The sequence below is a fragment of the Gavialis gangeticus genome, unplaced genomic scaffold (genome assembly GCF_001723915.1).
Source record: "Gavialis gangeticus isolate Ggan-Ray unplaced genomic scaffold, GavGan_comp1, whole genome shotgun sequence".
In the NCBI taxonomy this organism is placed as follows: Eukaryota; Metazoa; Chordata; order Crocodylia; family Gavialidae; genus Gavialis; species Gavialis gangeticus.
In genome coordinates, this window is record NW_017729029.1 from 10,556,927 (window position 1) to 10,580,223 (window position 23,297).

A 23,297-nucleotide genomic window follows, 5' to 3' on the forward strand; every position below is an offset into this window, starting at 1 on the left:
CTGCTATTGTTGCCTTTTCCCCGAACTGAACATGCCCGATTCTCTCAACCTCTCCTCATAAAGCTTGCCTCCCAAGTTCCTGATCATTTGTTATCCACCTACTTCATCTTCTCCACATCCTTCCCCACAGCCCAAAACTGTATCCAATACTCTGGGTGAAGCCTAACCAGTAGCTCCATGAAATGGCAATCACCTCCCATGTCTCAGATATAATGCTATGTTGAAGAAGCTGTCACATGATGAGTCTGTGATCCACCAAAACATCTAACCTTTCTCAGCAATGCTGCCATTGAGCCAGTTATATTTCCCATTATGCATTTGTGTTTGGATTAGTCTTTTCCTTAAACACATCTAATCCTTTTTTGAGATGGGTTATGCCAGGGGTTTTCAACCTTTTTTAATGGGGGGAGGGAAGCACAGTGCTGACAGCTGAGTACCCCCACTTCTCCACACCTCCAGAGTGGAAGGGCCCAGGGAGTACACCGTGGAGGCATGAGAAATGGGGGTACTCAGGAAGCAGTGGCACGTGCTGCTGCGTGCCACCACTGCCGCGTAACCCTTGGGGCCTCCAGCAGCAGTCCACGGCACTGCTTCCCAAGTGCTCCCGCTTCTCTGCACCTCCACCACGTACCCCCTGTGGCCTGCCCAAGTGTCCCCAGGGGTACATGTGCCCCGGTTGACAACCCCTGGGTTATGCTATTAGCATTGTATGGTAAAGTTCTACATATTAATTAGCATTACATAAAAAGGTACTTTGGTTTGTGTGGTCTAAACCTACTGCTGGATGTATTCACCAGGTACGTCCTAGAATGGGTATTGTGAGACACAGTAATATTACTTCCTTATTCACATAGTTCATGACTGTATCATATCCCCTCCATGCTGAAGAAATCAAGCCCTTTTCAGCCTGTCCTCACATGGCAGATGTTCCATAATTCACATTTTAAGCAAATAAGAGTATATAAATACAGTATCCTTCTAGAAAGAGGTTGGCTTTCCACGGTTTCCTGGAAGAGAAAAAGGGAACAGCAGACAGAGAAGGTGACCGTGATGGGCAAATAGTTCTCTACATGCAATTCTCTAACTTACCTGTACGTTTGAAGTCAGCACAGAGTTTCAATCGCTTTCGAATGCTGCTCTCGGAGTGAGAAGGAAATGCCTTTTTGATATCTTCCATGCGAATTCTTCGAGGCCGGTCTCTGCTCTTCCAGAACAAGCGATAAATGAAAACCTAGAAAACCAAGCCAAAAAAATCCTGGTATGATTTATGTAGCGAAGAAACAGCTCGCTTAATTTTATTATAGGCAGCGCTAGCAACGTTATTTCTTTTAGGCTTCCTGAAATGTCCTGTAAAACCGCATTTTTGGCTGCTTTGCCAAAATTTTAACCATGTATGCGTAATCCTGCCTCTCCCACACCACAGTTTCAAGCCCTCGACCCATGGGGATGGAGCCTGCCAGCACCACAGCAAAGGTAAGTGGTAATGGGGAGGAGGGGCAGTGACTCTAGAGTCAAGTGAGATGGGGGTTTCAAGGAGGCCTGAGGCTGCAGGGGGCAGAAGTGGCATGGGAGAGGAGTTGGGAAGAAGGGGGGCAGGAGCAAGCTGCCTGCCCTTCTCCCCCCATCCTCCACACTGCTTGCCCTCTCCTATCCCCCCCCACCACTGCTTTCCCTGCTGCAGTACTAATAGGGACAAATTTAAGATGACCCTTTAATAAATCACCTGTCCCCAGTTCTCTTTCTGCCTAGCGCACAAGGGCTGGAGCCGATGATCTTGCAAGGTCCCTTTCAGCCCCTTACAATCTATGAATCTAGGATTTAGATTCTACAGATGGAAAATTAGAACAAATTTATAAATTTTCTATGTACAGAATCCTAATAATTGGGGGGGTGTCTTATGTAAATATGGTAAGTTTTTGATCTTCCCATAAAGAGGCACCCAAATTTGGGCAAACTATAAGACTTTGAAAATAATCAGTTTACACATGCCAAGCAGGGACCTGTTAGCCTAACAGCTAAATTCCCTAAGAAGACTGCCCGCATTAGGTGTGCTCCAATCCATAACTACAGGAATTGAGCAGAACTTTCTAGCAGCTATTTCTCCATTGTGTGGTGCTGGCACAAATCTCATCTATCAATGCCAGCTGGTTTTGCTAGCTCCCAGCACCTGGAAGGAACAAAGCAACACGACTCAAATGAAGTGCAGGCATCACAGAAGGAAGAACTGGGAAAGAGGAAGTGTCAATACTGGGAGACAGTTTGGGACATAATGGGAAAAAAAGACAGATAACAACAGAAGGTGGGAGGCTTGAAACAGAGGCTCAGAGAGGGAGAGTCTAGGAATAGAACAAGGTGCATGGGGAACAGCTGAAGAGACAAAACCAAAGCAGGCTATAAGGGAGAAGCATCTCTAACCATTACAGATCTTTTCCTGGCAGCACTGGGTCAAAAATATCTGTGAAACTCACTGGCAAAGCTTACACCTCATGCTCAGCATAACTGTTGGACCACAATCCAGATACTGCAATCAGTTGCTCCATTAGCAAATGTCAAACTGTTAATCTAAAGGTTCTATCTTGCTAATGAAACATGCAAGGAAAAAACAATTCCTGTTCTTCTGGATGTTTTTTTAAACATCTGGGATATTAGTCACAAATATTGCAACTTGGATGTTTCTTAATGCAGCAAAGTCATGCATTCATAAACTCAAAAATGCAAGAATTAATATTACCTTTGCTGCCTTGATCTGGCCCTTTTGTACCCATGCAGTGATATGCAGCAATTATATAAGTGCATACTATATTTTTTCCTACAAGTCTTTTGTTTCATTCGCTACCTAGGATGGAAGTGCACTCTGGAGATGAATCAGGTTTGTGGTTAACAAGGCTACTGTCTGTAAAGTAGTTTCTTGGGTAAAGTGTATGAATGCTGTCCCAAAGAACTACAAAAATCTAGAACTCTTGGCTCCAAAACGAAACCTTTTATTAGACCAACTGGGAAATAGCAAAATAATTATCCTTTTCTGCAAGCTTTTGGGCTCAAAGGCCCTTCATCAGGCTCTGGGGAAAGTATAGATAGTCCCAAAGAACTGGATTCTATCCCTGCCTCTGCTACAAGGTTCTCTCACATCTGGTCATTATTCATATGCTCCTGATTTCCTATGGCTCAATCTAATATGCTGGCACCTGATTTACAAAAGTGCTTAGCCATCACTAATAGCACAGAAGTCAATGGAAGCTGTGCTATGAACGCATCAACTGCTAACTACTCAAAGAAAAAAGGGGAAAAAAAAGTTCCTACACACTCTAAATGAGATACCAAAAATTAATGGAAATGTTTTACCTTATTCTCTTCAATTCCAGTTTTGTAAAATGGGGATACAAAACCTCTTCACATTCCAGGGGTATTATGAAAATACATTCATCAATATTTATGATACTTGAACTTAACAAGAAGCACCAAAGAAAAGATCAAGAGGCAATGAAAAAATGCTGTCTTCAGTGAGGGATTTGGATAGTATTAATTAAATATGCTAAGAGGCCATGCACTAAAAAAAAGATTAAAACAAAATATTGATTTATTGTTCATTAAATGAGCTCTGAAGTTTGTGCGCACCAAATGACAAAGGTGTCAAATAGAAAAAATGTATGGGATCAAATCATGAATCTAAACACTTTATTATAGTGTACACACACAAGGTGGCTAAATCCTGGACTCAACTTCCACGTGCTGGCCCTTGCAATACTAGTATTCTTTAACTGTAATCATGTTTGTGCAGTTAACAACATATACACCTGCGATTACAGGTTATATTCAAATCTGGGCTTCCAAAGCATTTGTCAAATTAATGAGGCACAGATGCTTCCATGTCCCGGATAGTATAAGAGTGATGTTGTAGTCGGATGCAGAAATGATGGAAGAGGCAAGGATTTATTGGAGTGATTAGAAACGATAATTAAAAGATATCACCCGAAGAAATCCTTGCCTCTGCATTCCACAGGAAGTTTATGGTTATGCAATAGCAACAACAAGCTAGCAAATATAACAAGATACTGTTATCTGATGATGAAGCAACTTCTTACCTTTTCTAATTAGTATACTAAGCACTTTATAATACAAGGAGATGCATAGTACATTAAAGGTATCAAATGTGATAGGTCCTAAAAGGTGTCAATTTTAGTATGTGTGCTGCCAAAATGCGATAGGTCCTAAAAGGTGTCAATTCTACATAAAATAAAAAAGCCAATATAATAACTGCCTGAAATTTAAGAAAGCTTTCCTGATGGAGTAACCTGATAAGTAATGAAAATAGTTCAACTGATGGTTTGTGTGTTAGAAATGTAATCGACAAAAGAACCCCAAATTAACAAAAGGTATAATTAAGTTATTTATTTAAAAAGGTGATATGCTCAATTTACATATTGAGCAGCTGTTGCCAACTGAACATTTTTTAAAGGAAATCCAGCCAAAATGTTCAGGATCAAACGAGAGGCATGGCACACTGATACCAGCTTAAGATACAAGGCAAGAGATATATATTATCATCTCACCTAATAAATAATGGGGGTCAGGCTAGATGATCTGTTCAGGTCCCTCCTGACCCTAGCTACTATGAAACTGTTACATGTTATTGGCATTGACAAACACTTTTACGTTTCTTCATAATGAATTACTAGAATAAAAAACACATCAAAAGTGTAAGGAGATTATATGGAAGGACTACCTAAATTATAAGGAACCGTCTGTGGGACATTTATGCTGACAGTACTGACAGAAAGATCAGTTTACAGAAAGCAGAGGTATGCAAAGCTAACCAAAAGGTATGCCACAAGGGGTGGGGGGAGGGGGGAGAAGGCTATGGAAAGGAACTTGCATAAGCAGATTGTTAAACAGAACCCAAACTACAAGATATCCTGAATACTTTGTCCAATACCACAACAGAACAGGCGATAAGCCGTATCATTTTGGAAATACCTTAACATGACCTGCCTAAACTGAGAAAGCACACAATATGTATGGACACAAGTCCCAGCAGGCATTCAGTTAAAGGCACCATGGGATCCAATAGGCAATTCCAACAATCGTGCTTCCTGCCATGCTACGTGGGAGCTCTGATCAGCTGCTACTCCCAGCCACTACGGCACAGCAGGTCTCCAAGCACACACAATCACAGAAAATTAAGGTTGGAAGGGACCTCAGGAGATCACATCTAATCCAACTACCTGCTCAAAGCAGGATCGACCCCAACTAGATCATCCCAGCCAGGGCTTTGTCTACCCAGGCCTTAAAAGCCTCCAAGGATGGAGATTCTACCACCGCTCTAGGTAGCCCATTCCAGTGCTTCACCACCCTCCTAGTGAGAAAGTTTTGCCTCATATTGAACCTAAACTTCCCATAGGAGTTAAACGTTCAGATACAGCCAAGGCTGGAGTGCAGATCTGCACTTCCAGGCTCCAATGCACCCTGGAGGCTGGGAGAGGCAGCTGATTGTGCCCCTGAGGCTGGGAACCACACCGAATCCCTTGATGCCGCTGTGTCCTGAAAGCTGGGAGCAGCAGTCAGCTGCTGAGTGCTCCCAGCCTCAAGCACACAAAGGAGTCCCAATCAGCTGATGCACATGTGGTCAAAATAATTCCAGCAAGGTATGCATCCAGTCTCCTTTTGAAGATCTCCAAGATACGTGCCTACACCACCCCTGCTAAGAGTCTATTCCAGAGTCTGGCAATAACCAAACAACAATATTTATTTTGCATTGTATAATTTCTTGCTTCCCCCCCTGCCAATTAGCCGAAGTGGGATTTAAAACTTATGTTGATAATAAGTCTCCCAAGCTGAAATTTACCTAAAGAACAACAATGTAAAGAGCCATGAGAACTTGATAGGTAATTGATTAAATAAAATTACTTAACTAAAGTGTCTTTTATACTGTGGTCTCACACAGGCATAGCACAGACAATGAGCGCCACAGTGCAGGGCTGTCCTAATAAGCCTGTGCCCAGCTCATGCACTCTCTCTGAGGATTACTTACTGAAATGACACATCTAGGACATACCTGAAGAAAATCTCTGATGTGAGTATTAGCCCGTTTAGAGTTAGGACCTGGAACTTCAAAAAGAGGGCACTCCTGACCAACAACAAAGATGTCCACCAGTTCCCGAACGTAATAGCCTTGTCGGGTCCGAATTATGAGGAAATCAGTTTCTGGCATCTTATGCAGATAGATAGGAGCCCGGAAGAGGTTGTTTTCAAATGCCTAACAAAGAAATAAACCAAAGTTTGAAAATCAGGCATCAATCAGGGATTTTGCAACAAACAAAAGTCTTGAAAAAGGATCAGCAAGATAGTCATCCTTATAGTCCCCATAAACATTAAATCCATGATATATAAACATGTACAAGAAGGAGACATGTGCCCTACTTCAGGGCAAAGACATGGGACAATAATTAAGATACGGGAAGATCCAAAAACAAAATGCAAAGAATTCCTTAGACCGGGCTTCGGGGAGGAATTTTGAAGTAGTAACAGAAAAGGCACTTGGCAGACAGAAAAGGGAGATGATTCCAAGCCTGGGGACGAGGCAGGTAAGTGCAAAGCTTGAAAGTGGAGAAGTTCCAGTGAGAAGCGAGGACAGAACATCAGATACTGAGGAAATAAGACTGCATAGAGAAAAAGGAGCTCAGAGGGGAAGACAGATGGGAACAGACTCAGTGTCATGAAGATAAAGGAAAGCAAGCTGAACCCCTTTCCTATTTACCTTTATATACCACCACTCCCCCTCCCACCCAACATCTCTATCTACAACACCAGTTTTGTCACTTCACTTGTTAGACTTCTCCAAACCTTACCCTTGCATGGATTGGGACCCTCACAAGACACTCTTATTTCCCCATTTGCTTCCTGAAGGCCTACTTGCCCAAAGAGAGCCAACTGCCTAGGTCTGCTACTTGTATACAAATGTCTGTCTTCTGAATGAGCTGCGCATCTGCCTGGAGAGAGGGAGAAGTGTGACACATGCATCAAGCTGGAGAAAGATCTAGGGAATGGACTGGGCAGGGGGATTTATTCTGAAAACAGCACATAGCTTAACTATTGGACCAGGGGATCATGGTTTAAAATCTGCATGCCTCCATCTTGCTTCCCTGCCCACATCTTCTGCCAACTTTGCTTCTTGGTATCATACACTGCAGGCCCACAATGCTGCTACAGCAAAACCAGTCAAATGTTAGCCAGAACCAGACATGTCAACAATACAATTTGTCACAAGTTCCGTCACCAGGTGGTTCTTACTACAGTACCGGGGTTTAAGACTCTCTAATCTTTCCTCATCCTACTGCAACCACAATTTTCTCAATGACAGCTTCTAGCCCAGTTAACCAGCAGATAGGGATGAGTCCCTCTCTTGCAATAACTGGCATCTGGTAAGTCTTCCAATTTTTAAGCTCAGTTGATGGAATGTGGATGAAAATGACAGTAATTTAGCTTACGAAAATAAGACCAGAGAGATGGGTCTCCTGTGCCACTGAGTCCAGTCTCCTGCATTTACAGGCAGGCAACCATTTATCCAAAGAGAACTACAGCACACTCAACCCAACCTCTCATAAACTAAAACCATTAAACACATTAAGAAAGCAGGGACAGTTAAAGGCTAGAGTAGCTCGCACCCACGGAGGTGGAAGAATCTCCATGCTGGAAGTTAAGAACAGGTTAGAAACTGCTTAGGTAGTGTTGATCCTTCCTTGGAGCAAAGGGGTGGACTACATGACTTCCCAAGGGCCCTTCCAACCTAGGGACAAATGGACTGAAAGGGAGATTTCCACCCCAGAGCCTTGCCACCCTCTACAGCTGGCGGGTGGATCCAGAAAGATCAAGACCGGCCCCTGCCCTCCCCCCCACACCCCCACCTCACCTGCAGTAACTGGCCTGGGTGCAGGGATCCCAGGAAGGGAGATGTGTGACAGTAAACAGTCTCTCCATATTTGCAGTCTGGGGCTCCAGGATCCTTGCCAGGTTTCTGTAAGAAGCAAAGCAGGTGCAGTCAGCACCCAACAACAGACAGGAAACGGTGCCTGAACAATAAACTTTGTACTCACCCGTTTGTAGTAATTCTTTATCTTTGTTGCCATGCCAACCTGCATCATTAAAGGGGCATTCTCCTCACTGTACTCAGCCAAAATGAGGTCACCATCCTTGCCAGTCAAGTCCTGCGGCGTGCGCATGAAAAACATCTCACCGCCTCCTGAAGCCTGCCGTTCCTGCTCTCTCATCTGTGTGTGGGGCAAGAGACGTCATCAGGGAAACAAGCAGCCAAATATCTGCCATGGTAGGATCTTGATTTACCTGGGCTTTACCTTGGCTTTCTTCTTAATATGTTTCAGCAGTGGTTGCACGGCATGGGGTCCTGGCTGGGACAAGGCCCCAAAGGAGTATTTTTTCAATGGAGGGCGATGAAATTGTCGAAGCTTCATAGGACCCATATGAGTGGGAAAGAACGGCTGGCGAAGCTCCACTGCAGGGATAGAATGCTGGTCCAAGACAGAAACACAGACTCAGGACATCGAACTCAATACAGATGCCATGCTCCAGCATCCACGATGCAGAAGCATCCTCCCCTCATCAGGTATAGCATAGCCTAGAAACATCTTCAGTCTATCGGCAGTAAAAGTAAACAGCCTATTGAGTCTCACCCCTGGCACTTCCATCCTCAGACAGAAGATGTCTGGTCATGGAAACTCTCTCTCATTCTCTGAACCGTAAGAGAAACTGTCCTCATTAACATTTTTTAAAAAGTGCCCACTAGGAAGAATGATATAGGAACAGGTACATTTTCTCCAACCCCATAGGAGAGAAAGAGGAGTTTTAGGAATGCATACATTTTCCCTGCATTTCTGGGAAACTAGCTGGGATCTTATGACCCAAATCACAACTTTGCCTTTCTATAGACATGGGGTGACTAATATACTAATGTCTAACTAACACCTAATAATCTCCACATCAGATGAAATGGTCTCATTAGCAACAAAAATAAGGTATCAACATCCTAAGATCTAGAAAAAATTACTCTAAACCAGGGGTGGGTAATTATTTCAGCTGGAGGGCTGCTAAACGAGTTCTGGCAAGCTGTAGAGGGCAGCGCACAAAAATCTATCGGAAGATATCATTTTAATAAATTATAAATAAAAAACAAATCATATACTAAAAAAAAGTCAGCTATCTATTATAACAAATTTATTTCAAAAAATAATTTTTGATTTATGCTCTTTTGAGTAGAGTGGAAACTGCCCAGCTTAAGTTTCCCTCCCACCCCGACTTGGCAGGGAACCTGCTGCCCAGCACGCATCCCCACAGCTTCCCCTCATTGCCCGCTGCCTGCAGCATCACAGCAGGGGCAGGAGGAGGAAGCCAAGCAGTACCCTGGGAGCTGCAGCCACACCAAGAGCAGCCCCACTGGGAAGCTGTGTGCACTGGCCAGGGGCAGCTGGGAGTATGGCACAGGCTGCCCCAGGCAGGACTCAACCCCATAAGGAGCACCATGGGCCAGATGCAATCAATTGGTGGGCACCTGTTGCAGGCTGGATCCAATTAGTTGGAGGGCCAGATCCAGCCCACGGGCTGTATTTTGCCCACCCTTGCTCTAAACAGATGGATTTGTTTAACTCAGGGTAGGACTGGCATGGTACAATTATGGAGGCACTACTTTATTGACAGAACACAGGAAATGAAACAATCCTGGAGTTTGAGAAGAAGGAGGAAATAGATCATGAACAATGAAAATCTGAGAGAGGTACATCAGGGTGATTTACTTCAGTGATTCTGCGGGCACATCAGAGTCTGTTAAGGGCTTGGGTACATGTGGACACTCAGGAATATTTATCCAAACTAAATGCTTTAGTTACACAGCATTAACTTCCTGTGTGGACACTCAAATCCGTTTGGAATTCACATCTAAATACAGTTCAGACAGATTCTCCTGAGCACCCCTGTGCAGGCAGCTCCAAACCACAACAGGTTTCTACTGAGGATGAAACATTGTTCCTTCCACCCTGCATCCAGCATCACATTGCCACTACCAATGTTCCCTCTAAGGTTTAGTGATCCGTGAGCAATCTTGGCTGGGAGTGTGCAGGTATCTCAGTGTGCCTGCCCCTCCCCACCACTCGCAGCAGCCTGTGGCCGGGTCGGGGCGGGTGGTGAGAGGCCGGACGTCAAACCAGCAGCAGGGGAAGCGTCGGCGCCCCCTTGCTATGGCACTGGGCGTTCTCCCCCTTCTCCCCCCCAGGCCAGCGTCCGGGGGGCCATGGCCCCCTACTGCCCCCCACCCTGTCGGTATGCCACTACGTGCACAGCATTAAAAAGTTATTGTGCAGCATCATTTTTTATTGTGCACAGCCATGCACGCACGCAACTTAGAGGGAACACTGGCCAGTACCTGGATGATATTGCCTCCAAAAGTTCCTCGAAGGCCCTGCTGTTTGGGATAGTAAAACTCATCATTGGAGAGGTTCCAGGGATCCTTCACCTCCGGCTGAGACATATTCTGATTTAACACCATAAAAAAAAAAAAAAAAAAAAAAAAAAAAAAAAAAAAAAAAAAAAAAAAAAAAAAAAAAGCAAACTATGAATCAGAATTGTTCTTCCCAGCTCACTCCTAGCCACAAATCCCAAGTCTCATGCTGACCTGTTGTGGTTCTTCCTTGATGACACCTGTTTTCCCCAACAGGATCCGACTCTTCTTCAAAGAAGATTCCTTCTTGTTCTCCTTGGAGGGTGAATTCAAAGTCATCTCTTCCTTTTCGTCAGGAATTTCTATGAGAAGAACATAGAACTTACAGAACATAGTCGCAGCACTGCTCCTAGGATTCCCATACCATTAGCACAATTTCTCATGTATAAAGAAATGAGAACTGCTTCTGAAAACCTCTTAGCATTTGTTCATCTCCCAAAAGGATCCTACTACTTCCCACCATAAAATCAACTTTGACACTGCAACGAATGAACCTCCCAGAGCACAAAGAGCTGCTCTTTCAGGATCTTTCAAACAAATGCCAGAGCTGATTTACATTCTTTCAGAGAAGATTCATGGAGCCCAACATGTAGTGAAATAGCAAAAAGGCCCATCCTATAGAAGAAACCCTGCTTCTTAATGTAGTTTTTGCAACCTAAGGGACGGTTCTCAGAGTCTCTGAGGTGCTTGAGGGTTCTGCCAGGGACAATGACAAGGCAGGCTATAGTTTCCTTCTCTTTGTTCCCTCAAAAGTAAGACATGGGCAACTACCATTTAGGAGGAAAGACACAAGGAGGCAGAATCATTTTAGGTGCAGACAGAAGCGCAGCTCCTGGGATTTAATTCATGGTGATTCATAAAAACTGCCATGAGTAAGAGCTATCCTCCCAATCCAACAGACATTAGCCATTGGATCAGGAGGGCAGAGGATCGGTTCCAATTTGCAGCCTGTCTCCATGGATTGGCTCCATCTTCCCCTGGCTCCACACTCTCTGGATGGGAGGGGGTAGAAGGCAGAAGAGAAAGGCTGTTCTAGGGTTCTCTCAGCCCTGTTGGATAAGGGTGGGGGCAGGTTAACTGGACACCCCCTCCAAGCTGAGGGGCTCCAATGCACTGGCCTCCTACCATTCCAGTGGGGCTGAGAAACCCCGGAAGGGACCTCCCTCCCCTGCCTTCTCACCCTCCCATCCAGAGACAGCTGCTGGAATGAGCAGACAGAAATTAACTAAGTCATTCCACTTAGGAATAGCTTCATTCAAATCCTCATACAATGAGAGTTAATTTGTCCTGCAATCAGAGGGCTCTGCAACCATATTCTTCTGTCTGGGTACAGCAATTTCAAGGGGCCAATCATGCGACAAATGTAATTTCTGCCTCAGCCTTTCATTTATTAAATGTGCTTTGGTTTGCTTTTGCTTTCAGCTAATGGTTTGAATGTGGCATTAGAAGCGCACATGCCACAGTTATCAGGGCTATCAATTACAGTTTTCAGTTATCTCTTGACAGCTCTGGAATCATTTGTGAAAAGTCTTCAGAAATCTTTAAACAGGAGACAAGTCTACCCCTAAAATAATGCTAAAAAGTCCCTGAAGTACAACTACATTCCCATGCTTCCACTTTCATCCCTCTAGAACAAGCCCAGAGTATTCTACACCACCCATGTTCCCATTAGCATCCTCCACCCACCAATAAGTAGTCTTCATTCCCTACTCATCCTAGCTGACCTGAAGATAGATACACAAGGGTGAAACAAGGGAAAGTGAGATAAACAGACACAATGAGCTAATGCCATAAACATACCCAGGATGATATTTTCATCATTCGGATCAAGTGTCAAAACTGGAGGATCCAAGCATGTTTCCATTGCCTGATCATCCCAAATGATATTGTCTTCCCAGCGGCCATATACCAACTCCTCATTATCAATAGGGAAAATGGAGTACCAGGGTTTATCTTCATCTAGAGTAACTGCAAAGACAGTGAGATGCGATTTTTGAGGGCTTTGCACTCCATAGCAAGGACCCTTGTAGATTCCCAACTCAGTACCCTTGCCCCACATCAGTTCTCTCTGATCATCCCTCCTTTGAGGCTCTTGGGTTTGGGCCTCCCAAGGGCAAAGCAAACCAAACAGAACTTTGCACTGTAGTCTGCACAAGCACACCTGAAAAAAAAATATTCCTGAAGAGCTCCCAGAGGCTTTGCTTGATGAGGCCAATGGCGATTGTCTAAGAGAAATGGGTTTTGTGCTCTGAGAGCAAGCTTTTTGTAACGAGAAACCCTGCCTTATCAACCCACTGGAGTTCTTTGAGGGTGTCAACAAGCACATGGACAAGGGGGATCCAGGTGACAGAATATTATTTGGACTTTCAAAAAAGCATTCGACAAGACCCCTCACCAAAGGCTTTAAAAACAAACAAACAAACAAACCTGTGATACCATGGGATTGGAGGGAAGACTCTTTTATGAACTGCAAGCTAATTAAATGGTAGGAAGCAAAGGATAGGGCACATCAGTGACATTTCAGGAGGCAAGGAAGTCAAAAGTGGGGTCCCACAGGGATTTGTGCTGGCCTCAATTTTGTTCAACATTTTCATCAATGACCTTGAAATGGGGGAGCACACTGCTCTCTCCAAGTTTGCAGACAATGCCTAATTATTCTGGACAGTCAAGCCCCAAGCTGATGGAGAAGAGCCACAGAAAGGTCTCACCAAGCTAAGCAAGTGGGCAAAAAAGTGGCAGATGAACTTCAATGCTGCCAAGTGCAAGGTAATGCACCGGGGGAAAAACAAATACTTCAACTCAAAATACACAGTGCTGGGTTCTGAACCAGCTGTTACGACTCAGAAAGGAAACCTTGGAGTCATTGCGTACAGCTCTATAAAAACATCAGCTCAGTGTGTAGCAGCAACCAAAAAAAGCCAATAACATGTTGGGCATCATTAAGGGAATAGAAAGCAAAACAGAGAACATCCCCCATGCCACTGCACCAGTCCATAAATGCATTCACATCTTGGCTACATTGTGCTCTGGGCCCATCTTAAAAAAGATATAGAATTAGAAAAGATAGAGAAGGGCTGCCAGAATGATTGGGGCATGGAGCAGTGGCCATACCAGGAAAAGGTAAAAAAGCTAGGACTCTTCAGTTTGGAAAGGAGAAGGCTGAGGGGGATATAACAGAAGTGAAATCATGAAGTCTGTGAACCCAAGTAGTGACAAGTTTAAAACTAACAAGAGAAAGCACCTTTTACACAATTAGCTCATGGAATTCACTGCCAGTGAGTGGTAGAAGCAGATAGCGCAGCCAGGTTCAAAGAGGGACTGGATAAATCCCTGGATGAATTCTCTGGTACCTCTGAACCAATAATGGTGGTTATCGGGGGTACGGGGGGGCGGTGTTGAATAGACCAGTGGTTCCCACCCCCTGGGCTGTGGCCCAGTGCCAGCCCGCAGGAGAGAAGTGACCATGGATCGGCAAACCACGGAGTGGAAATGACCAGCATACTGAGGACTGGCAGCCAACCCTTTTTTTATACTGAGTATACTGAGTATAAAAAAGGGTTGTCTGCCTGCCCACAGTATGCTGGTTACTGCTGGTCTGCAGTTTGCCAGTCTGCTGTGACTTCCAGTCCGCAGTTTGCCAGGCCGCAACATAGAAAGGTTGGGAGCCCCTGGATCACCCTAGATCAGGGACGGGCAATTATTTTGGCTGGATGGCTGCGTAACGAGTTTTAGCAAGCTGTCAAGGGCCGCAACGGTAGGCCCCCCCCACCCCCGACAGGTGCCCTGCCCCCAGGTCACCATCTTGGGACCAAAGTCCCAACCTCTAATCCCTGCCCTCTGCCAGCAGAAGTCCCTCCCCTTGCCCCAGAAATACTTCTTTTGGGAAGGGGGTTTGCCATCTTGGAATCAAAAAAAAACAAACCCCCAAATTAGATACAAAAAAAAATAAAAAAATACACAATAACATATTTTATTTGAAAACAATATTTTTGACCTGATTTGTGTGCATTTGCATTGTGTATATGGAGGTGACTGCATACCAGCTCAAAACGAAGTCTTACACTTGCATATTGCATGGGATGTGGAGGTGGCGGTGTATGGGGTTTGTGGGGGATGCCTGTGGGCATGAGTGTGGATGTGTATGTACGTGGTGAAGGGTGGGTGGGTATGGGGCTTGTGGGGTGCGTGTGGGCAGCAGTGAGCGGGGCTCACTCCAGAGGCACACAGGTGTATGGGAGGGGTGCATGTGTGGAGGGTGTGGGTGGATGCAGTATGTGCGTGGCAGGCAGGGGGAGGAGGGTTTGTGGGTATGCTGGGGTATACATGGAAGCCCACTGCGCTGGCCCCCACCCCACAACAGCCTGGAGCCAACGTGCCCTGTGGCACCTCCCTGCCACTGCCAAGAGCACACAGCCCCAGCCCCACTGCAGCCTGCTCTTCCGGCAGGAGCAAAATCATCCAGAGGTGTGCACAGTCCCAACCTGGCCCACCTCGTGCCTGCTCTGCACCAACGAGCTGTAGCAGGTCCTGCTGCTGTATGGGCACACAGAGGGGCTGGGGCAGCTCTGCAGCTGGACTGCCTTTCTAGGCAGCAGCAGCAGCTGCTGGCCCTAGCCCCATGGTACTGGCAGAGATACGGGCAGAGCTGCAACCTGCCCTGCACTTGCTGCAGACTCACCTGCTCGTTATGAACAGCTACAGAAACAGCAGCACTAGCGGGGCACAAGTGTGCTCAGCACTGGCGCCATGGGGGGGAAACCCTCCCCGCCCCCAACTGCTGCCCAGCACTTCCTGCAGCAGCCACCTGGAGCCTGGTTGCTTCAGGAAGTGCTGGGCAGCAGTGAGGGGGAGGGGCCACTTGCCCTTGTGCCAAGCACACTTCTGCCCCACCAGTGCTGCCGCTGCTCCACCTGTTCAGTGTGAGCATGCAAGTCCACAGCAGGCGCAAGGTGGATCGGGGCTGTGCATGGGTCCCTGCCAGTACCACAGGGCTGGAGCCAGCAGCAGCAGCAGCTGCAAGCAGCTGCTGCCACCTGGGCTGCCTAGACACAGCTGCCTAGACTGCATGCCGAGGGGGAGGCAGGACACATCATGGCAGGACAGTGCCTGGTCCAGGCAGGACCAAAGGACCTGCCGCAGGCTGGACAAAGCCCCTTTGTAGGCCAGATCTGGCCCACAGGCCATATTTTGCCCACCCCTGCTCTAGTTCCGTGGTGCTCAACCCCTGGCCCACAGGCCAGATCTGGCACACGTGTCTCACCACAGACTGAAAATTTGGCGGCAGGGTAGCAGTGGTAGCTAATTCCAACACCCTGCTGCCAAATTTCTGAACCTGTGGGGAGCCCCACAGGACAGATAACATAGCCCTGCACACTAGACAGGGCACACAGTGCCAATCTGGGTGCTGTGAAACTGACTGGGGCCTGGTCCCAGTGCACAGCCTGGACAGAGACATCATGAGTCCTAATCTGGTCTGTGCGCTGGCTCTGTACCATTCATCTGCCTGCAAGGCATAAAAGGTTGAGCAGCAATGCTGTACAGACATCCAGCTCAGTGCTCTCCCCCTAAAGCACCTAGTCCTGCCACAGCTGCAAACAGGCTACTGGGCAACATGCACCACTGGTATGACCCAGTCTGGTACTTATGTTCTTCAACAGAGAGAAGCTCTGCACAGGATTTGGAAGTCAGCAGGACACAGCTCTGACCCACAGCTCAGGATCACTGCAGGACCCTCCCACCCTTGACATGGAGCCCAGTCTCTCATACCCTGCCACTGACAGACCCAAGCCCTGTTACCTTGTTGCTCAGGGGGCTGCTTCTCTTTGCTCTTTGCGATGCCCAGAACCCCTGCAATGCTGGGTTTCTGTGAAAGTGGAATGGGTGGATTGAGCAAAGAGCCACTACGGTTCAGGCCTGTAGAAGAGAACACACAACATTAAGGCATTTCTGCCACCTGCTAAACCACAATTCAAAGCTCAGTGGAGAACAACTCCCAGCATCTGCCCTGGGGGAACTTTAGCATTATGACTGCAATCCCAAAAAACATTATATTGCAGCAAAATGGCTGCTGCTAGCTAGAAGCTCTACAGTGCTGAGAGGAATGAAACACTGTATTCTTTCCACTCCAAGCCAAGCAGCCTTTAATTCAGAGAGGGGATATCGGTACCAGACAGGGTGCAACTTTGACTGTTATTTTGATCAGCTCAGTTCAAAAAACCCACTTAATGTGCAAAGTTGACTAAGAAAGCAAACAAAATCATTATATTGCAACATACTGGACCATTCTATAAAGAAGTGTTCTTACAAGTCAGGATAAGTCATGTGTTCAATTTTGGGCACCCTATCTCAAGAGAGAGCAGAAACTGAAGCAGTTTTCCCAGCTGCCACCTCCTCAGCCTGAGTGGAGTCAGATCCTTCATCTCACACTGTAGCTTCACCAGGCAGCAGGTTTAAAACACAAAAGGAAGTATTTTTTACACCAGGGATCACCCATCTGCAGCACACGTGCCAGACACTGCCTGTGGCTGATTGGGGAGGGGACAGGCAACGCAGAAGCAGATGTGGCAGGAAGCAGAAAGCAAAGCAGCAAATGGGGCAGGGAGCACAGGGCAAGAAGCAGAGCAAAATCAGGCAGAAGAAGGAAAGCAGAGTGGCACTTGGGGAGGGTGCGCGGTGGCACCCCTGCCAAAAAGGTTGGCCCCCAATGTTTTACACAGTGCACAATTAACTTATGGGACTAACTGCCACAGGACACTGTGGAGGCCAACAGCAAAACTGAGCTGACAAAGGGATTAGAAATTGATTTCTGAAGGACAGGCCCATATTAAACACAAGTAACCCCACACTCAAGACACCCCTAAAACTAGGACTTCTGGTAACAGGGAGGGTAGGACAGGGAACGTCTTGCTGTACAAATAAGCCACATCTTATACCCTTCCTCTAAAACACCTGCTACTTGCCAGTGAAGCTGATCAAACCCTGGGCTTGATGGACTTTGGTCTGACACAGTATAGCAGGTCTTATATCCTGCCTGTCCCTTGTGCAGAGTATGCAATTCCTCACCCACCAGCCACCCTGTCCTGCCAGCATGCATGTCACATTTCTCCACAACCCAATTCAGTCACTGCTCAAACATTGCTGACAAGAGCACTAACAGTCTGCAGTAAGTTACCTGTACATGAAAAATACAAGGTCACGGTTAAGAGACAGTGGCAGAAGCTAAAAGCACTTCTCCCCCCTTCAGTCAAATGTCACATGAAGTTCTGGTCTGAAATGCTTGTTCCCATACCAGATCAGGAAAAGAGCTCTAGAAGGTGCTGGCCTGCCTCTTTTTTCTGGGGCTCATGGATGGTTCTTCTGCCTCTCTACTATCCCACAGCTCCATCTACACCCTCCTTTTGAATTCCCTCCCCCACAAAGCCTCATGCTCCCTGCAGCTCTGATGTCTGATGTACAGGAGCGAACTGGGAGTGTTGGAAGCTCAAGACACAAGAGTACAAGGGTGCTACTGCTGGGAGCATTGACAGCCCTTTAGCTATCAACAGTCACACACTTACCAACCACCCAGGCTTCCTTCTACCACCAGGGCCTTGATGACCTGCTACCCTCCCACTATAAAACAGTTCATCCTTCCTGCCCCAGTCAGCCTTCACAGCTCTGCATGGCACTGCAGCCTGGTGAAGCAGTCAGCTAGGACCCCATCACTGCTAGGGAGAGCAGTCTGCACAACACAGCAAAAGCCTGCTCCCAATTTCTGACACTCCCCAAACAGCCTCATTTCTCCTTGCCCACCGTCTCTGCCCATCTTCCCTTGTCTCATGCTACCTCTTTTGCTTTCATGACTGCCCACAGTGACAAAAGAATACAGTTGGGTGTGCTCAGGAAGCAGGCTAGCACCAACATATAAAAATGGAAAATCTGGCATCATCTGAGACCCACTGACATTTCTCTGCAAAGGTGAAACAAACTATCATGAACAGCAATTCTGCATTTTCAGTGTAAATGTAAAAAGGGCCCTACCTCTGACAGAAATTTGGGAGACATTGTTTCAAAAGCAATGCAAGAGGCTCCTCTTTAAAAAGTCTTCTAGTTGGAGAATTGATATAGAAAATACACCTGGTCCCCAAGGGACAGACAGATATTTACTTGTGTGGCAAACGGATCTTGGAACTCCCATAAATTCAAACAGAATGGAGTCACCACTACAGCATCAGGGTGGTGCTGAGTGAGATGGGCACCCCACTCACTCTGATTACAGAACAGGAGGCGGCAGATGCTTAGCTGGGCTGGCACGTGCTCTTTTCTAACAGCAGAAGTATAGCTTCTTTACAAGAAGACTAACAAAAGGCCTGGGCCTCAGCATCGCACCCTGCACTCTGCCTCACTGGACTGCAGCAGTGAGAAGGTGGGAGGTCACTGCCACACACCTTGCTGGGCATTGTAGGCAGTGGCATTCCTGGTCATGCTGGATGGCAGCCAGCCTGCCAGGCTTGCTCGCTGTGTCTTAGTCCCTTTGTGCTTGACGTCCTCCCCATTCCAGATCACATCATCCTCCCACTGCAGCTGTGTCACCATGAGGAAGTGCTCATCAGCCAGTAGATCATCCTTCTCCAGCATCAACCCTGCATCCTGCAGATGAAAAGTGTTCCAGGACTAAAAGAAAGAATTTAAAACTCCCCATTTCCTCCACTGTATGATCCCTTCGCCCCCACCCCACTCTACAGTGCACCCTGCTCCTCACTACCCTTCCTCCACTAAGTTGTCTCCCAGCCTTAGTCATCCATCCACTGCAGCTTCTTCTCTTCGCTACCATGCTCCGCACTACCTTCACCCCATGCCTTTTCCAACATGACTGACCGCCACCATTTGCCAGCCAGCCCCTCACCCCAAGCATATGCACCTCTCACCTGCTCATCACCCTGTCCTTTAGTCTCCTGGTCCTTCTTTCTGTCTTTTAGTTTGAAACCATAGTCAAACCCACTGCCGTCCTCTGGGATCCCCAACATGTCATACCAGAGCTGGGCAGGCCCATAACGCCACTCAGCCACCTTGGGCTTTGTATCAGTCACTTTGTCTATATCTCCTGTTGACTGGGAAAACTTGGACTCCACAGGTGCCATCATAGTGATCTAGAGCAGCATGAGAAAAGGGAATCCATCGGCCACTGTTGCCAGAGCTGGTAATAAGAGGCATTTCTTGCAAGTGTTCTGTCTTTTTCTCCATGAAGCATTTCCTACAGAAACCTTTTCAACCTTAAGTGCTGCTGTAGAGAATGCCGGGATAAGGCCACTAGCAATACAAGGAATCCCCACAGCTATACCATAAAAGGCAAAATACTGCCTCTTGCCTAACAGAATGAACACAGGGCCTCTGCACAATAGAAAATGGAAGCCAAGCCAGCTTTCACCCAGATGCTCTTGGGATGGGGGTGAAGAGCGTTCCATTTGCTAGTCAGGCCCTTCCTAGATTTCAGACTCCCCACCTCATCATCTGAAAGGCACTGCTCAGGAGGAGGAGGAGGAGCAAACTCATATTCCCAGGGTGACTTTCCTTCTGCTCCTGCCTCAGCCGTGGCTTCACCCTCCTGGATCTGCACTTCTTGAGTGAGCTCCCGGTGCTTCTTCTTGCGTTTCCGGCGGGCACTACGCCAAACAGATGGAACATTCTTCCCAGGGCCAAAGAGGCGGAGGAAACGCAGCACCTAGGAAAACAGAAGGGTCACAGAAGTAAGCCACAAGCCTCTAACAATGTGAGCAGGAGTTATTCATGCACTGGGGCAGTACGGTTGAGTGCAGGACCTTAGTGTGACTTTTCTCTTGAATCTAGTGCAACTTGGCTACATCTTAAGTTTAATCCTCAAAAAAGATTTCACTCTACGAATCCAATACCTGTAAACCATCAACAGAAGAAAAATACAGATATTTTGACAGAGCAAGGGCCCACCAACAACTGGAAAAGGTTGTCTTCATTCCAAGCAACCTCTTACTAGAAAGGCACCAACCAATGGAGGGATTTAGAAGGATGGAAGAAACAACAGACATAGGAACTCTACAGCTTATATGGTACAGTCAAAACCATTCTAAGCAACTACTAGGAGGGGACAGTAATATCAGACATACCAGAATCCAGAAATACTTAAAGCGAGTAAAAACCAAAGAGGTTGCTGAATTATTTAAGAACTATGGTTTCTGTACTTTAAGTAAAGTTTTAAAATCTAGCTGCAATCATGGAATGATGGAATTCATGTTCTCCATTCTACTTTAACTTTGCTCCTTTTTGCACAGACGTTATGTGACCGTTCACCTAGATTTCATAGCCATTAGGGCTGGAAGGGACCTCAGGAGACCATCGAGCCCAGCCCCCTGCCCCAGGGGCAGGAAGTCACCTGGGGTCAAAGGATCCCACCAAGGTAAACATCCAAATGTCTCTTAAAGGAGTCCAGAGTAGGTGCTTGCACCACCTCTGGAGGCCGTCTGTTCCAGGCCTTGGGTGCTCGGACAGCCTGAAACAGTCTTGGAGGAGTTTGTGACCGTTTGACCTTGTCATCCCTTGGGGTGCTCTGGTGAACAGGCATTCCCCCAGATCCTGATGTACACCCTTTATATACTTGTAGGCAGCCACCAGGTCTCCTCTGAGCCTGCACTTTTCCAGGCTGAAGAGTCCCATGGCTCTCAGTTTCTCATCATAAGGCCTGTTTTCCTGCCCTCTGATCATGCGCATGACTCCTCTGGACTCTCTCAAGCTTCTCCACATCCTTTTAAAATTGTGGAGCCCAGAATTAGATGCAGTACCCCAGCTGCAGCCTCACCAAGGCCAAGAACAGTGGGAGGATGACATCCTGGGATTTGCTTGAGAAGCATCTATGGATGCAAGCCAGAGCTTTGCTCGCTTTACCAGCTGCAACATCATATTGGCAGCTCGTATTCATCTTGTGGTCAATCACGACCCCCAAGTCCCTGACAATGGCAAAGTTGTAAACGACTGAAAAAGGAGTAATTGATGGAAGAATCTGGCAACCTTTGTTACAGCTTCAGCCGTTACTGACCACTACTGTTAACACACACAGAATCATAGAAAATGAGGGTTAGAAGGGACCTCAGGAAGTCGCATCTAGTCCAATCCCCTCTGCTCAAAGCAGGACCAGCCCCAGTTACATCATCCCAGCCAGGGCTTTGTTGAGCCAGACCTTAAAAACCTCCAAGGATAGAGATTTCAACACCTCTCTAGGTAACTTGTTCCAGTGCTTCACCACCCCCACGAGAAAGTTTTTCCTAATATCCAACCTAAAACTCCCTTGCTGCAACTTGAGCCCACTGCGCTTTGCCCTGTCATCTGCCCCCACTGAGAACAGCCCAGCTCCATCCTCTTTGCAGCCCCCCTGCAGGGAGTTGAAGGCTGCTATCAAATCTCCCCCTCAGTCTTCTCTTCTCCAGACTAAATTAGCCCAGGTCCCTCAGCCTCTCCACACAAATCATGTGCCCTAGCCCCTGAACTATTTTCACTGCCCTCCGCTGGACTCTCTTCAACTTGTCCACGTCCTTTTTGTAGCAGGGGTCCCAAAACTGAACACAGTACTCCAGATGTGGCCTCACCAGTGCTGAAGAGAGAGGAAACATCACTTCCCTCTATCTACTGGCAACACTCCTACCAATGCAGCCCAGGACACCATTAGCTGTCTTGGCAGCAAGGGGACACTGTTGACTCATATCCACCTTCTTGTCCACCATCACCCCCAGGACCTTTTCTGCAGAGCTGCTGCCCAGCCAGTCAACCCTCAGCCAGTCCCATGGGATTGTTCTGTCCTAAGCGCGGGACTTTACACTTGTCCTTGTTGAATCTCATGAGATTTCTTTTGGCTCAATCCTCCAACATAACTCCAATAATCTTCCAATATAACTAGGGGCAACAGGGATAAGATTGGGAAAAGAAGAATTTCATCTTGAATCTGGAAGAAATATCTTCCTGCCAGCAATTTGTATGATGCTGGGCAATAGGCTTCTCAATATCAATGATGGAATACCAGTTTCTTGGCACATTTGAAAACTAGAATGGTTATTTTTATTTTCACCAGAAAAATACCCTAATAAAATACTTTAATGTGGAGAACTAGAAGAATTCTGCCACCGCCCCTTCCTCCAGGAACATGTCCACGACCAAACTGAATCCACTCTCAACAATTCATCCTTTGACAACATTGAGGAAAAGATCAACCCCCAAAACCCACCGAAAAACATCAGATCGGACACCCCACAGCAGACAAAACCCTAACCCCCTTGACCGCTACATTGACCACTTCAGGGAAAGAATGAACAATGAAATAATCAACAACACATGCCACCATAACAACCTCCCTCTACCAGAAAGGCCATAGAATCTCTAAGATCTAACCACCAAATAGTATAAAACCAGCAGATAAAGGAGAAGCCATAGTCATCCTAAACCGTGCAGACTACATAAACAAAACTAACAGACAACTCTCTGACACCACCTACTACACAGAACTACAAGAAGATCCTACTCCCCTTTTCATCATGAAACTCAACAATACTATCAAATCTTTTCCATCAGGTCTACAAGAAAAACTATAGACCTTGATCCCCCCACTACCTAACCCGGGGACTTTTTACATGCTCCCTAAAATCCGCAAGAGAACCCTGGCAGACCTATCATATCCAACCAAGGGACCCTAACTGAGGAAATATCAGGTTAAGTTGAATCAATCCTAAAACCGCTTGTCACCCAAAAAGCAAGTTTTGTCCAAGACACTACAGACTTTCTATGGAAACTTAAAAGCATA

The 23,297-nt window shown here is 46.6% G+C and overlaps 1 protein-coding gene across 1 annotated transcript in view; it reads right to left on the reverse strand.

Annotated features, from left to right (window-relative positions):
- The window catches only part of TAF1 (TATA-box binding protein associated factor 1), an 83,063-nt gene that overhangs the window by 54,231 nt on the left and 5,535 nt on the right, over window positions 1-23,297 (reverse strand). The window contains exons 6-17 of the mRNA XM_019521235.1: window positions 19,983-20,201; window positions 19,408-19,629; window positions 18,928-19,129; window positions 16,298-16,414; window positions 12,302-12,469; window positions 10,676-10,803; window positions 10,427-10,534; window positions 8,349-8,522; window positions 8,091-8,264; window positions 7,907-8,011; window positions 6,053-6,253; window positions 1,090-1,231 (exon numbers count right to left, since the gene is read on the reverse strand). Coding sequence (XP_019376780.1) covers window positions 1,090-1,231; window positions 6,053-6,253; window positions 7,907-8,011; window positions 8,091-8,264; window positions 8,349-8,522; window positions 10,427-10,534; window positions 10,676-10,803; window positions 12,302-12,469; window positions 16,298-16,414; window positions 18,928-19,129; window positions 19,408-19,629; window positions 19,983-20,201 — 1,960 coding nt within the window. The remainder of the gene's footprint in view (window positions 1-1,089; window positions 1,232-6,052; window positions 6,254-7,906; window positions 8,012-8,090; window positions 8,265-8,348; window positions 8,523-10,426; window positions 10,535-10,675; window positions 10,804-12,301; window positions 12,470-16,297; window positions 16,415-18,927; window positions 19,130-19,407; window positions 19,630-19,982; window positions 20,202-23,297) is intronic.